The sequence below is a fragment of the Octopus sinensis genome, linkage group LG27, assembly GCF_006345805.1.
Source record: "Octopus sinensis linkage group LG27, ASM634580v1, whole genome shotgun sequence".
NCBI lineage: Eukaryota > Metazoa > Mollusca > Cephalopoda > Octopoda > Octopodidae > Octopus > Octopus sinensis.
The window spans coordinates 15253101-15267673 of record NC_043023.1 but is presented as its reverse complement, the minus strand read 5'-3'; the positions used below and the strand labels follow the sequence as shown (position 1 = coordinate 15267673).

General features: G+C 37.9%; 3 protein-coding genes across 3 annotated transcripts in view; 1 reads left to right on the top strand and 2 right to left on the bottom strand.

Annotated features, from left to right (window-relative positions):
* LOC118768138 (zinc finger protein 708-like) overlaps positions 1-14573 on the bottom strand; it is a 184623-nt gene that overhangs the window by 75340 nt on the left and 94710 nt on the right. The window lies entirely within an intron of this gene.
* The window catches only part of LOC115225350 (zinc finger protein 208-like), a gene marked incomplete at its 5' end in the record, with an annotated part of 57054 nt that overhangs the window by 4251 nt on the left and 38230 nt on the right, over positions 1-14573 (top strand). Inside the window, one exon of the mRNA XM_029796300.2 lies at positions 4797-4933. Coding sequence (XP_029652160.2) covers positions 4797-4933 — 137 coding nt within the window. The remainder of the gene's footprint in view (positions 1-4796; positions 4934-14573) is intronic.
* LOC118768134 (zinc finger protein OZF-like) overlaps positions 1-14573 on the bottom strand; it is a 49408-nt gene that overhangs the window by 29315 nt on the left and 5520 nt on the right. The gene's annotated exons all lie outside the window — the stretch shown is intronic.

The window sequence follows — 14573 nt, the reverse complement described above, 5'->3', positions numbered from 1 at the left end:
ACGTTTGATTTCATGGTAGGGGTGAAACATCAGTGATATTATAATGGCTCAGAGTTACTTCCCTTAGCATTAAACAGAAAGAAATGCCTTCAAACTTTATATTTCGTCTTTATTCCTCTTCGACCAGATCCAGCTGGAATAGCTCCCTGCTCTCTCTGATATTGCCTCCAGAGCATTGCTCATGTTCTTCCCAGAGACTGAGAGTTGTTTCTTTAAATCGTAGGGTGATTTGCCCATAAGATCGCGCCTCTGTAGTGGGAGAAGCGTGGTCCTTTGCTATTCGTAAGACCCGCAGAAGAGAAAGCAGGTCAACCCCCGACACCGAGAGCATCGACGGATGGATGAATGCGCATCCAGGCTCAGCGGTTGCGTAGGAAGTCGGGGACAAGAAATAGGAAGAAAGAATGAGAGAAAGTTGGAGCAAAAGAGTACAACTGGGGTCGCCACCCACTGCCGGAGCCTCGGGTGTTTTCGCTCATTAAATACACACAACACCCGGTCTGGGAATCGAAACCGTGATCCTCCGACCGCGAGATCGCTGCCCTAACCACTGGCCATTGCGCCTCCACTGTTGTTACTGTTGCTGGAGGTGTTTGTGTTGAACTTATTGTTATTGTTGTGGGTGATGTGGTTGTTATCGTGGATTTTTTCCTTTTGAACGGCACTTTTCAACACAATTTCTAGTTAAGTAAGCACTTTTAAACTTCGTATACTGGTAGAATGTGTTATAAAACATCATTTTTTTCTTGTCTTTATTGAGAAAATTCCATATATTGTAACATATTTCGTCTTTAATTTCGAGCATTTCGGCAATTTTAACCAATCGCTGACCTCCATTTGGGGTGAAAACATTCCGTGCTGTATGAATATGTCCCTCCTTTAAGAAACCGATTGAGTTTATTTACATTTGCGAAGAAAAAAAGATACCCCTCGCCCCGAACCCTAAAATAGATTGAAATGCAATAGATCGATACTAGGGCCATAATGATGGGTGACATTTTCATTTGACACCGCTAGAAAAAAATCCCATTTTCTGTAGCGGTGTCGTTTGAAATTGTCACCCATAATTATAACCCTAGTATCTATGTATTGCATTTCAAATGGACGTCAGCGATTAGTTAAAACTTCCGAAATGCTCGAAATTAAAGTCGAAATATGTTATAACATATAGAATTTTCTCAATAAAGCCAAGAGAAAATGATGTTTTATAAACACATTCTACCAGTATACGAAGTTTAAAACTTTTTAGTTACCTAGAAATTATGTTAAAAAACTGCCGTTCAAAAGGAAAAGATCCGAATGTTGTTGTTGCCACCAACACCGCTATTGTTTACATTAATTTGAAATTTGCCAGCAAAATCTCATAAAATGGCAATGTTCTATAAGTTGTACATGCTTATATCCTTTATATGAAAATAAAGAAGTTAAGTATGTTATGTGACTCCGGCGTAACCGTAACCGCCAAAAACGGGTGGTGTGGCTATTCGTTACCTTGGCCCAATTCACAGTTTCAAAAATTTATTATAGTTATAAACAAACATTAACAGTTTACCACCTTAATTTCAGCATCAGACAAAAGTGAGTAAATACGAAGCGCACAACAACCGGATTGTTAGTTCGTTTCGTTGACTTTCCGTGTCGGCTTTTCTATGTGTCTTCCAGTAATATTTCCCCCTCGTTCGAGTGTGTAATTAAAAATATTTCTTATAAAACAGCGACTAAATTATCATCAGAGGTAAGTTGTAATACATATTTTCTTTTTAGTAAAAGCCTATGTATCTGGCTAATTGGAAAATCCAGACAATATTGATAGTTTTAAATAATACTAGTCTGAAATCGATATTAATTCTATTGTCCAGTAAAGCACCTGGTTTTTAATTTCAATTATTTTGGTAGATAATCCATTTGCTGGTTGTGTCCATTCAAAGCTGTTTGTTGTTTTATCACAGATGTATCATTTGCTAAACATCTGTATTTGCTGTTTATTCTGTCAAAATGATACACGTTAATAATTCTGTCCATTTCAGCTTCTCAGAATAAATAATCTGCAACATCATAAAACATCAATAGCTAACTGAAACATGTGGCCAGTGATAGCACTATGATAAAAAGCAGATACAGCCTTTTGTAGACAGAATCGGCAAACGTCATAAACTGGCGATGGGTACTACTCTAGAAGAGTGGTCCCGGTGTGCGCACTCGCGCTTGTTAGTCGTGACTAGTTGATCCTTACTTTGTGTTTTTGTTTTATTTAATTAGTTAAAAAAGAAATTATTTACTAAAGAATATGAAAACTAAAAGAATATATCACACACATTTTATTTGATTTGTGTAAAAAAATCATATACATTGTTCTAAGAAATAATTTATTTACTTTCTTTGAAATATTCTTCTATTTTATTCTGTAAAATCAACTCATTTGCATACGCGCAAGTCTTTGTAGGATCGACTAATTACGACTAGCTAGCGCGTACCGGGTCCAGTCTTCGCTAGTAGTACCTATGCTTTTGTGTTTTATTTACTTTGTTTTAAAAAGAAAGGCGATCTTACGGTATAAGTACCGGTGTACTTCCGGAAGTACCGGATACATTTCAAAAAAGTGTTTTTTTATATGTGGGGGGGGGGGGAAAGGGTTTCTGTTATCTTCAGAAACGTAAACAAAGTCACGTGTGTACCTATACCGAAGGATCGCCATTCTGTCCTGGCTCTTATCTTCATACATCAATTCACAGAACACTTTCTCTAAATTAGTGACCACACCTTCAACATATGTGAGTGCAGTTTGTTTTTATTATTAATAAAGTTACGAGACGAAAAGTCATGATGGGTTGGTTCACTAAATTGTAGTTTATGTTTATGTTTGATCTGTTACAGAAGTTGTAACAATCATGAACATTACCTAATTTCATTAATAATAGATCTGCTCAGTCAGGGATAACCTAGGGTTAAACAGTAGTCACTTATCATATTATTGTCCAATATCCTATAGTTGAACCCTTTATTGTTTAAACCGGCCATATCAGGCCCAGATATTCTGCATGTTTTATATTCAAACTGACGGTATCTGGCCTCTCACACCTAACCTACATTGACATTCTAGAAATAAACAATCACATCATTGAAACCTCAAAGCCATAAGATAATGCATGATTAATTCAAAACAATTTGAGTGAAAAGGAATTACATTTAACAGAATAATCTGAACACTAAAGGGATAATGTTTTACATAATACCTGAAGGAAGAGGAACTGAAGTCCGTGTATATGTAGACATTACACAAGGTTGTATCATATAATTTTAATAACAAAATAAATTTCAAAGACCACACCCTCTTGTTACTAACCCGGCCAAAACCGACTCTGGCTCTGTGGTAAAATGTCTTGTTTTCATAAGTTTTGAATTAAAATCTTCCACCAAACCTTAGTTACAATTTATGTTCCTAACACTAGTTGAATGATAACTAAGTTAGTTTACTAAATTCTTTATTATATTTAAAATAATTGAAAGAAACACACTGAATCTCAGCAGAAATATGGTAACAAAAGGGTTACCATATTATAAATTACCATAAATAAATTTCAAAGACAAATTAAAGGATTATATCCACAGTTTATCATTATGAAGATGTAGTTATATTTTCTTTATAGTTGAATTTCTGCTTTTTAAGTCTTTCCTATATTTTCTTGTTTCTGTGTCATTTCAGGAGGTGAAATGTTAGTGATACTTCATGAATATTGATCATCTAATGGAAGATGTTATAAATATTTGACATAACTCTGTTTATATGATTTGTCTATGGTGGAAAACTGTGAAATATTTCTTCTGAATTAATGGCAACATTTGTTTTCATCATTGCCTGGAATATTTGCTAAAGTATTTCACATTCTGTTTGGAACGGGAGATATCTGCAAAGGTGTTTGTATCATCTTCAGATATTGATGAAGATCAGAACTGCTGGAAATATAAGCAATAGAAATATATAAAAAAGGAAGCAAAATTATATTTTGTGCTTGTATACTATAGAACAATAATGAATCCTCAAGAGATGACAAAAGAAAGAGAAAAATTATCACACCAATGTGATATCTGTAAAACGACTTATTCTAACAAGGTAAATCTCACTGTTCACAAATTCATTCATGCAGGGGGGAAGCCTGTGATGTCTGTGGTAAATCATTCTCTGATAAAAGTCACCTTACTAAACACAATTACATTCATACAAGAGCGAAACGGTATCACTGTGATATTTGTGGAAAGTCATTCTCTCAGAAAAGTAACCTTACTTCTCACAAATACAGTCATACAGGTGAGAAACCATATCAATGTGACATTTGTGGTAAATCATTCTCTCATAAAAGTAGCCTTACTCAACACAAATCCATTCATACAGGAGAGAAACCTTATCAGTGTGATATTTGTGGTAAATCATTCTCTCATAAGATTAGCCTTACTTGTCACAAATCCACTCATACAGGAGAGAAACCATATCAGTGTGATATTTGTGGTAAATCATTCTCTGGTAAAAGTAACCTTACGAAACACAAATCCATTCATACAAGTGAGAAACCATATTACTGTGATATTTGTGGTAAATCATTCTCCTTTAAGCATAGCCTTACTTATCACAAAGTCAGTCATACAGGGGAGAAACCACATCCCTGTGATATATGTGGAAAATCATTCTCCCAGAAAATTCACCTGACTTCTCACAAATACATTCATACAGGAGAGAAACCATATGAATGTAATATTCGTGGTAAATCATTCTCCCATAAGCACAGCCTTACTTATCACATATCCATTCATACAGGAGAGAAACCTTATCACTGTGATATCTGTGGAAAATCATTCTCTCAGAAAATTCACCTGACTTCTCACAAATACATTCTTACAGGAGAGAAACCTTATCAATGTGATATTTGTGGTAAATCATTTTCTCAAGAGCATAGACTTACTTATCACAAATCCGTTCATTAAAACGTAATTTAACGACTCACAAATTCATTCATACACGTGAGAAACCATATCAGTGTGATATTTGTGGTAAATCATTCTCTCAAATGAGTAGCCTTACTTATCACAAATCCGTTCATACAGGAGAGAAACCATCTCCCTGTGATATCTGTGGTAAATCTTTTTCATTAAAACGTAATTTAACTACTCACAAATTCATTCATACAGGTGAGAAACCATATGAATGTGATATTTGTGGTAAATCATTCTCTCAAAAAAGTCACCTTTATCTCACACATCCATTCATACAGAAGAGAAACCACATGACTGTGACATTTGTGGTAAATCATTCTCTCAGAAGAGAGGCCTTACTAAACACAAATACATTCATACAGGAGAGAAACCTCATCAATGTGATGTCTGCGGAATGTCATTCTCTCAAAGACGTTACCTTGATTCTCACAAACACATTCATACAGGAGAGAAACCCTAGCACTTTAATATCTGCAGTAAATCATTCAAAGTCTATTCATAAAGGAGACAAACCATATAACTGTGATATCTGTGGTAAATCATTCTCTTGGGAATGTGCTATATATACTCATAAATGTATTTATGCAAGAGAGAAGCCCTATCACTGTGATAACTATGCTAAATCATTCTCTGTGGAACAATATTTAGCTAATCTCAAATTCATTCATACAGGAAAGAAACCATAGCACTGTCATTCTTTTACCATGTGGGTTAACTCAACATGAATACATTCATACAGGAGAAAAACCGTAACGCTGTGACATCAGTGATTAATCATTCTCTCGTAATTACTTAACTAAACACAAACATATTCATAGAGGATAAGATTCTTATGACTGTGTAATCTGTGCTAAATCATTCTCTCAATAATCTACCTTAACTAAACATATTCTTATTCATATTGATCTATAAAAATAACTGGCATAAAATAGATGTCTTATCTTTCTTTTACTTGGTTCAGTCATTTGACTGTGGCCATGCTGGAGCATCGCCTTTAGTCGAGCATATCGACCCCAGGACTTATTCTTTGTAAGCCTAGTACTTATTCTATCTGTCTCTTTTGCCGAACTGCTAAGTTACAGGGACATAAACACACCAGCATCGGTTGTCAAGCGATGTTGCGGGGACAAACAAAGGCACACAATCGTACACACACATGTGGCACGTAAAAAGCACCATCTGATCGTTGCTGTTTGCCAGCCTCGTCTGGTACCTGTGTAGGTGGCACGTAAAAAGCACCCACTACACTCATGGAGTGGTTGGCGTTAGGAAGGGCATCCAGCTGTAGAAACACTGCCAGATCCGACTGGAGCCTGGTGCAGCCTCATGGCTTCCCAGACTCTGGTTGAACCGTCCAACCCATGCTAGCATGGAAAACGGACGTTAAACGATGATGATGATATATACGACGGGCTTCTTTTCAGTTTCCGTCTACCAAATCCACTCACAAGGCTTTGGTCGGCCCGAAGCTATAGTAGAAGACACTTGCCCAAGGCGCCACACAATGGGACTGAACCCGGGACCATGTGGTTGGTAAGCAAGCTACTTACCACACAGCCACTCCTATGCCTGGTGAATAAAATACAGCAATTGTATTACTTTTTATTGAATAAATTAATTGTTTCCATTTTCCTCATTTGCTTCAACTCATTAATTATGATGTGTGTTTTCCATTCAAATAATATTGATTAAATTAATTTGTTCTATTTTCTTGTGGATGTGTCATTATCACACCAATATATGACATTCCAGTTCCCAATTACGATCGGTTGTGTCCTCCTGGACATGTTTTGAGTCTCAGGATTTGCAGTATTTGTGATAGCAACCCACATATTCTAGAACAAACTGGAGGCTTACTGCTTTTGTCATAGTGATTGGTGTAGAGTGGATGATACAGCCTACTTATTTTTTGCTAAATCATTCTGTAGATCCGGTTTTCATGGTCTTGTTCTTACCAGACACCAAGCAGGGATTTATGATGGGCATCTTGGTTAGAATGGCACCTGTTGTGATGAGAGTAGACTGGTCCGAGTAAAGTATACTCCCACCGCCAATCTCTGGGGCCCCTTCCATCTGTCCTTCTGCAACGGCGCTTGCGGTGGTTTGGACATGCATGTAGGCATCCGGTGTGTGAACTGAGCCGTGATGTCCTCCCAACTCCACTTCCCAACTGGCAGAAACGCATGGGCGGGCAGCTGAGGACCTGGGTTACGACAATCAAGGAGGACCTCTCCGTGCACACGGGTCCACAGGTGGTCTGCCTGCACCGATGGAACCGTGACTGGCTTGCTATCTCCAGTGAACTGGCGCAGGACCGTCGTGCGTGGGCTGCCATGGTTTGAGATGCCTCGAGGGTGGTAGAAGAAGCCGACTCAACCCGCCTGGGGTGAATGTCGCCACAAGTACAAGTAAGTAGAAGAGGGTGCCATGAAATCGGTCTTTCTGTTTATCAGGTAACCCTGGCTGAGGGGCATAAGCCAAGATTATGGTTGCTAACCCATGTTGCAACACTAATCTAAGCTTAAGTATTCTATCACAGACTCTGACTACCTTGATTACCTTATCAACCCATTCTCTCTGCAAGAAGTATATCCATGCCCTCAACTCCATCAGTATTCCCTACCCAGAAAATCTTATACCTACGTTCTTTGCTTGTGAGGAACCTAGTAGAACTTCCTCTCCACCTTACTTCTTGGAAGCAGCACAAATCTACATGGCTCCATTCAAGAATCTCAACAATCTCACCAGACCTATCTTTCAATCTGCCAATTCTGAGGTTGTGGAAGGTGTGGGCCTGCAAGACCCTGAGGTGGGGGACAGCAGCATCAGGTACCTGAAAAGAAAGCTTGAATTTGACAGAACTCATAAACATACAATAGCCTTCAACTTGCACACACTACACCATTATTTTGTGCACTAAATTATCACTGCATTCCACAGGAGATAAACACGAAGTATGGATGGGGGAGCATCTAAACCATTGGAGGTGTTCAGGGGAAAGGTATCCAATGGGGTCAGAGCATAGGGACTTCCAGTATAGGTGATGGGGGTGGGATGGGCAGACACACCACGAAATGGCAAACACTCTGGCTGCCGGTGCAAAAGAATAACAACAACAATGATAATAATAATGAGATAGAACTGGACATTCGCATTCTTAACTAGAGCTGTAAGCAACCGTATTCGGTTAGCCAAACTGTGTCAAAATTAGATAAATTATATTTGGTGTTGCTACATGATTTTACTTCACGAATGCTTTTTAGCAATTGCCATTTGGTGCATGAGAGTGTTCGATGAAGCTGCCCTCCTGCCGTGAAGTTGGTTCATCTAGGATACCTGACAGGAAGAGATCCAGTTTAATTTTAAAGACATCTGCATCCACCCCATGCAGGTCTCACAGGTCCTTCGAGAGGATATTGAAGAGCTGTGAACCTCTGAAGCCCAGGCTATCACAGTATCTTGTCCTATATCTTGATGGCAAATTTGGAGTCCTTGGCACTATGCAGTGGCTCCCAGTTCTAGTATTTGTGTAACACTCGATGCCAAAGTTTGGGACAAGTCCTAGGATCTTCCAGATGTATATTATGGCATATCTTTCTCGCCTTCGCTCTAAGGAATAGAGTCTTAATCTCTTGAGTCTTTCCCAATAGCCCATATGCTGCACAGAGGCTATCTTCTTTGTGTAGCTTCGTTGGATTGCCTCAAGTTCTGTGATTAATTTGACACTGGATGGTTGTCCAGCGATGTTAGTGTGACAAACACAGACACATAAGCACACACACAAACATACATATACACATATATACGACGGGCTTCTTTCCATGCTTCCTCAGATTCGCCAACACTACACCTGATTTTCTCCCCTCCATACACACGCAAACATGTATCTGACTCATACACTGTTCACTTTCCAGTCATTTGTACATTACTGCATATACTTTATACGCACTTTTGACAAGTTGTGGTGCACCTGAGCACTGTATACAGTAATTTCATTATTATTTTAAAAGTCGTGAACACAACCTAATTTCATTAATAGACCTGTTCAGCCAGGGATGATTCCGGCTAAACAACAGTGACTTATCACATTTCTGAAGATAGTAGGAAGTTATTGTCCAATATTTTGTAGTTTAACATTTTACATAATATCTGAAGGTAAAGGAACGGAAGTCTGTGTATAGAGACTAATTATTCGGGTTAAGGTTTATATAAACAGTTTATTATTATGAAAATGTAGTAATATTTTTTATAGTTGAATCTCTGCTTTTCAAGTCTTTCCTGTATCTTCTACTGTTTCTGTGTCATTTCAGAATATGAGATGTTAGTGGTATAAAGGAGTTTTTACATCAGATACATCATGAATATTGATCATCCTTTGAAGACTAATGGAAGATATTATAAATAATATATATAACCCTGTTTCTATTACAAATCTATGGTGAATAACTGTGAAATATTTCTTTGGAATTAATACGAACGTTTGTTTTCTTCATTGCCAGTATTTTACATTCTGTTTGAATTTGGAAAAATCTGTGAAGGTCTTTGTATTATCTTCAGATATTCGAGAAGATCAGATTTGCTGTAAATATAGCAGTAGAAGTATTTGAATCAACAAAGACATTTATAAAGAAGAAAAGAAAAATATATTTTGGTGTTGCATACTGCAGAAGAATAATGAATCCGCCGGAGATGACAAGAGAAAGAGAAAAATTATCAGACCAATGTGATATCTGTAAAAAGACTTTTTCTAATACAGCGAATCTCACTGTTCACAAGTGTATTGATCCAAGTGGAAAGCAATTTCACTGTGATATCTGTGGCAGATCATTCTCTAAGAAAGATCATCTTACTCATCACAAATACATTCATACAGGAGAGAAACCATATCAGTGTGGTATTTGTGGTAAATCATTCTCTAATAGGAGTAGCCTTACTTGTCACAAATACATTCATACAGGAGAGAAACCATATCAATGTGATATTTGTGGTAAATCATTCTCTCAAAAGACTAGCCTTACTTATCACAAATACATTCACACAGGAGAGAAACCATATCAGTGTGGTATTTGTGGTAAATCATTCTCTCAAAAGACTAGCCTTACTTCTCACAAATACATTCATACAGGAGAGAAATCACATCACTGTGATATTTGTAATAAATCCTTTTCAATAAGAAGTTCTTTAACTAAACACAAACTTATTCATGCTCATGAGAAGCCATTTCATTGTGATATTTGTGGTAAATCATTCTCCCAAAAAAGTCACCTTAATTCTCACAAATATATTCACACAGGAGAGAAACAATATCAGTGTGATATCTGTAATAAATCTTTTTCATTAAAAAGTTATTTAACCACTCACAAACTAACACATACAGGTGAGAAGCCATATCACTGCGATATTTGTGGTAAATCATTCTCTCAAAAAGGTAGCCTTATTTCTCACAAATCCATTCATACAGGAGAGAAACCATATCACTGCAATATCTGTGGTAAATCCTTTGTAGTGAGAAGTAATTTAACTGCTCATGAACTTACTCACACTAATGAAAGGCCATATCAGTGTGATATCTGTGGTAAATCATTCTCTCATAAAAGTAATTTTAATAGACACAAATACATTCATACAGGAGAGAAACAATATCACTGCAATATATGTGGTAAATCCTTTGTATTAAGAAGTTATTTAACTGCTCATGAACGTACTCACACTGATGAGAGGGCATATCAATGTGATATCTGTGGTAAATCATTCTCTGGAAAAAGTAACCTTACTAGACACAAATACATTCATACAGGAGAGAAATCATAGCACTGTGATATCTGCAGTAAATCATTCTAAGTCTATTCATAAAGGAGACAAACTATGTCACTGTGATATCTGTGGTAAATCATTCTCTTGGGAATGTGCTATATATACTCATAAATGTATTCATACAAGAGAGAAGCCCTTTCACTGTAAGAGGTGTGGCAAATCATTGTCTGTGGAACAATATTTAACTAATCACAAATACATTCATACAGGAGAGAAAAAGCACTGTAATATCTGCAGTAAATCATTCTGTGTAAGAAAATATTTTTATCACAAATCCACTTAGATTGGGGAGATATTGTATCACTGTGATCATCATCATCATCGTTTAGCGTCCACTTTCCATGCTAGCATGGGTTGGACGATTCAACTGGGGTGTGGGAAGCCAGAAGGCTGCACCAGGCTCCAGTCTGATCTGGCAGTGTTTCTACAGCTGGATGCCCTTCTTAACGCCAACCACTCCGTGATTGTAGTGGGTACTTTTTACGTGCCACTGGCAAACGGCCACGTTCGGATGGTTCACTTATGTGCCACCGGCCTTGGTATCACAGCTACAAATTCCATTGATGTTGATCGATTATGACTTTGATTTTTGGTTTTGATATCTGTAGTAAATCATTCTCTTAGGATTATGTTGTTTAACTAATTTTAAATGCATTCATACAGGAGAGAAGACATATTGCTGTGTTATCTGTGCAAAATCATTCTCTTAACGTAATTTAACTAAACCTGATTTATTCATATTGATCAATAACAATACCAGTGATAAAATGGGGAATAAAATACAGCAATTGTATTACTTTTTTTGAGACAAATAAATTTTTTACATTTTCCTCATTTGCATCAACTCATTAATTATGATGTGTGTGGTTTTCATTCAAACAATTTTAATTACATTAATTTGCTGTTTTCTTGTGGATATATTATTCCGACACCATTGTATCACATTCCAGTTCCCAACGATGATCAGTTGTTCTCTGCTGGACATGCTTAGGCTATCCCACGATCTGCAGCCTATAATCTAATGAACAATATGTGTCCATAGCTTGTACTGGGTACACTACATGGAGTTTCTCCTGACATCTTTTCTACATGCCGAGCAGGGCCATCTCTCTGACAAGATCTGTCTTTGGTCTTTGCTAAATTTACTGTATAGTTTTTCAATCCAGATCTTGCTTCCATACCTAAAATTTGGGATCTTTTCCTTTTGAACGGTGCTTTTCAACACAATTTCTAGTTAACTAAACACTTTTAAACTTCGTATACTATTAGAATGTGTTTATAAAACATCATTTTTTCTTGGCTTTATTGAGAAAATTCTATAGTTTGTAAGATATTTCGTCTGAAAATTCGAGTATTTTAATTTTAACTGATCGCTGACCTCCATTTAGGTAAATAACATTCTGTGCATAATGAATATGTCCCTCCTTTAAGAAACAGATTGGGTTTATTTACATTTGTGAAGAAAAAAAGATACCATTCCCCCACCCCGAACCCTAAATCTAAAAGAGATTGAAATGCAATAGATCGATACTAGGGCCATAATTATGGATGACAATTTCATACGACACCGCTACAGAAAGTGGGATTTTTTTCTAGCGGTGTCAAATGAAAATGTCACCCATAATTACGGCCCTAGTATCGATCTATTGCATTTCAATCTATTTTAGAGTTAGAGTTAGGGGAGTGGGAAGGGTATCTTTTTTCTTCACGAATGTAAATAAACCCAATCTGTTTCTTAAAGGAGGGACATATTCATACAGCACGGAATATTTACCTAAATAGACTCCAGCGATTGGTTAAAATTGCCAAAATACTCGAATTTTCAGACGAAATATCTTACAAACTATAGAATTTTCTCAATAAAGCCAAGAAAAAATGATGTTTTATAAACACATTCTTCCAGTATACAAAGTTTAAAAGTGTTTAGTTAACTAGAAATTATGTTACAAAGTGCCGTTCAAAAGGAAAAGATCCGAAATTTGTTCTCTAATTTTGGTAGGGATTCAGCAATAATAACAAGGTCATCAGCTTGGAAGAGATCCCAAGGGCAGCCAATCTTACCAACCACTCATCTCTCCCTAGCTTCTCTATTCTCACCAAAGTCCAAATGCAAAGATATATCTTTGACCAAGTACTTCTGCTTTTGCCTCACCAGGAAGATAGCATTGCTGGTGCTTCTACTTGATACAATTCTACACCTTGATCCATGGAACTTACATTTATATATGAGGAGACCTATTGAGTCAAGTACATCAACATCAAAAAATCAAATGGAAATTGTAGTTGTGATACCTGTGCCGGTGGCAAGTAAAAAGCACCATCCGAACATGACTGATGCCAGCACCACCTTGACTGGCTTCCTTGCTGGTAAAAAGCATCAACCGATCATAGCCGTTGCCAGCCTTGCCTGGCACCTGTGCTGGTGGCATGTAAAATGCACCCACTACACTCACGGAGTGGTTGGCATTAGGAAGGAATTTAAGATTGGCTGCCCTTGGGATCTCTTCCAAGCTGATGACCTTGTTCTTATTGCTGAATCCCTACCACAATTAGAGAACAAATTTCAGGTATGGAAGCAAGATCTGGATTGAAAGACCATACAGTAAATTTAGCAAAGACCATAGACAGATCCTGTCAGGGAGATGGCCCTGCTCGGCATGGAGAAAAGGGCATCCAGCTGTAGAAACACTGCCAGATCAGACTGGGCCTGGTGCAGCCTTCTGGCTTCCCAGACCCCAGTCGAACCATCCAACCCATGCTAGCATGGAAAGCGGACACTAAACGATGATGATGCTGTGAATGTGAGATAATGAGTGGCACAAAAGAACTACCATTTGAGCCTCATCGATGCCAGTGCCATCTGGCTGCCCCCCCCTTCCGTGCCAGTCACACTGGAAAAACACGCACTACACTCTTGTTGTTAAGCAACAAGACAGGTAAGGGAAATAAAAAATCTGTGGTCGTCTTGTTGCAGTCGAGGGCGCTTTCCATTGATGCCCGACACCACTGAGAGGTGGCCCTTGAAGTCGCTGGAAATGGAGATCTCCAGGTCCAAATTCTTGGACAGCCCCGCTACACTCTCGGAGTGGTTGGCATTAGGAAGGGCACCCAGCTGTAGAAACTCTGCCAGATCAGATTGGAGCCTGGTGCAGCCATCTGGCTCACCAGCCCTCAGTCAAAATCGTCCAACCCATGCCAGTATGGAAAGTGGATGTTAAATGATGATGATGAACCATTTACATTTTTACAATAGATATTTATAGGGAAGTCCCATGTTGAATAATTCTAACCAATTGCATTGTAACTACAGCAATTTTAGAACGGGACAACATTGCATAGTGCCAAAGATCCCGGCAATGACATCATGCTTCAGGACCAGCTTCTGCAACAGGCTGGGTTTCAAGGGCCCACAGCTTTTTAATATTCTCCCAAAGAGTCTGAGGAACTTGCACAAGGTAGATGTAGTGATTTTTAAATCAAAGCTGGACATCTTCCTGTCGAGAGTCCCAGATGAACCTACCTCACGGCAAGAGGTGCAAATGAGAGTAGCTATATCAAACTCCATTCTTCACCAAGTGCCACACATTAGAGGAAGTTCTTCGTAATAACATTCTAGTACAAAACGGCGGTGCATCAGCATGGCCGCAGCTCTGAGCTGAAACAAGAAAAAAAAAATTGGTACCAAACAGATAATCAACATATTTAACAATGAAGACATTGCATGCTTTCACTTGAAATGTGACTTATCCCCACATTTCGCCTATGAAATTTAA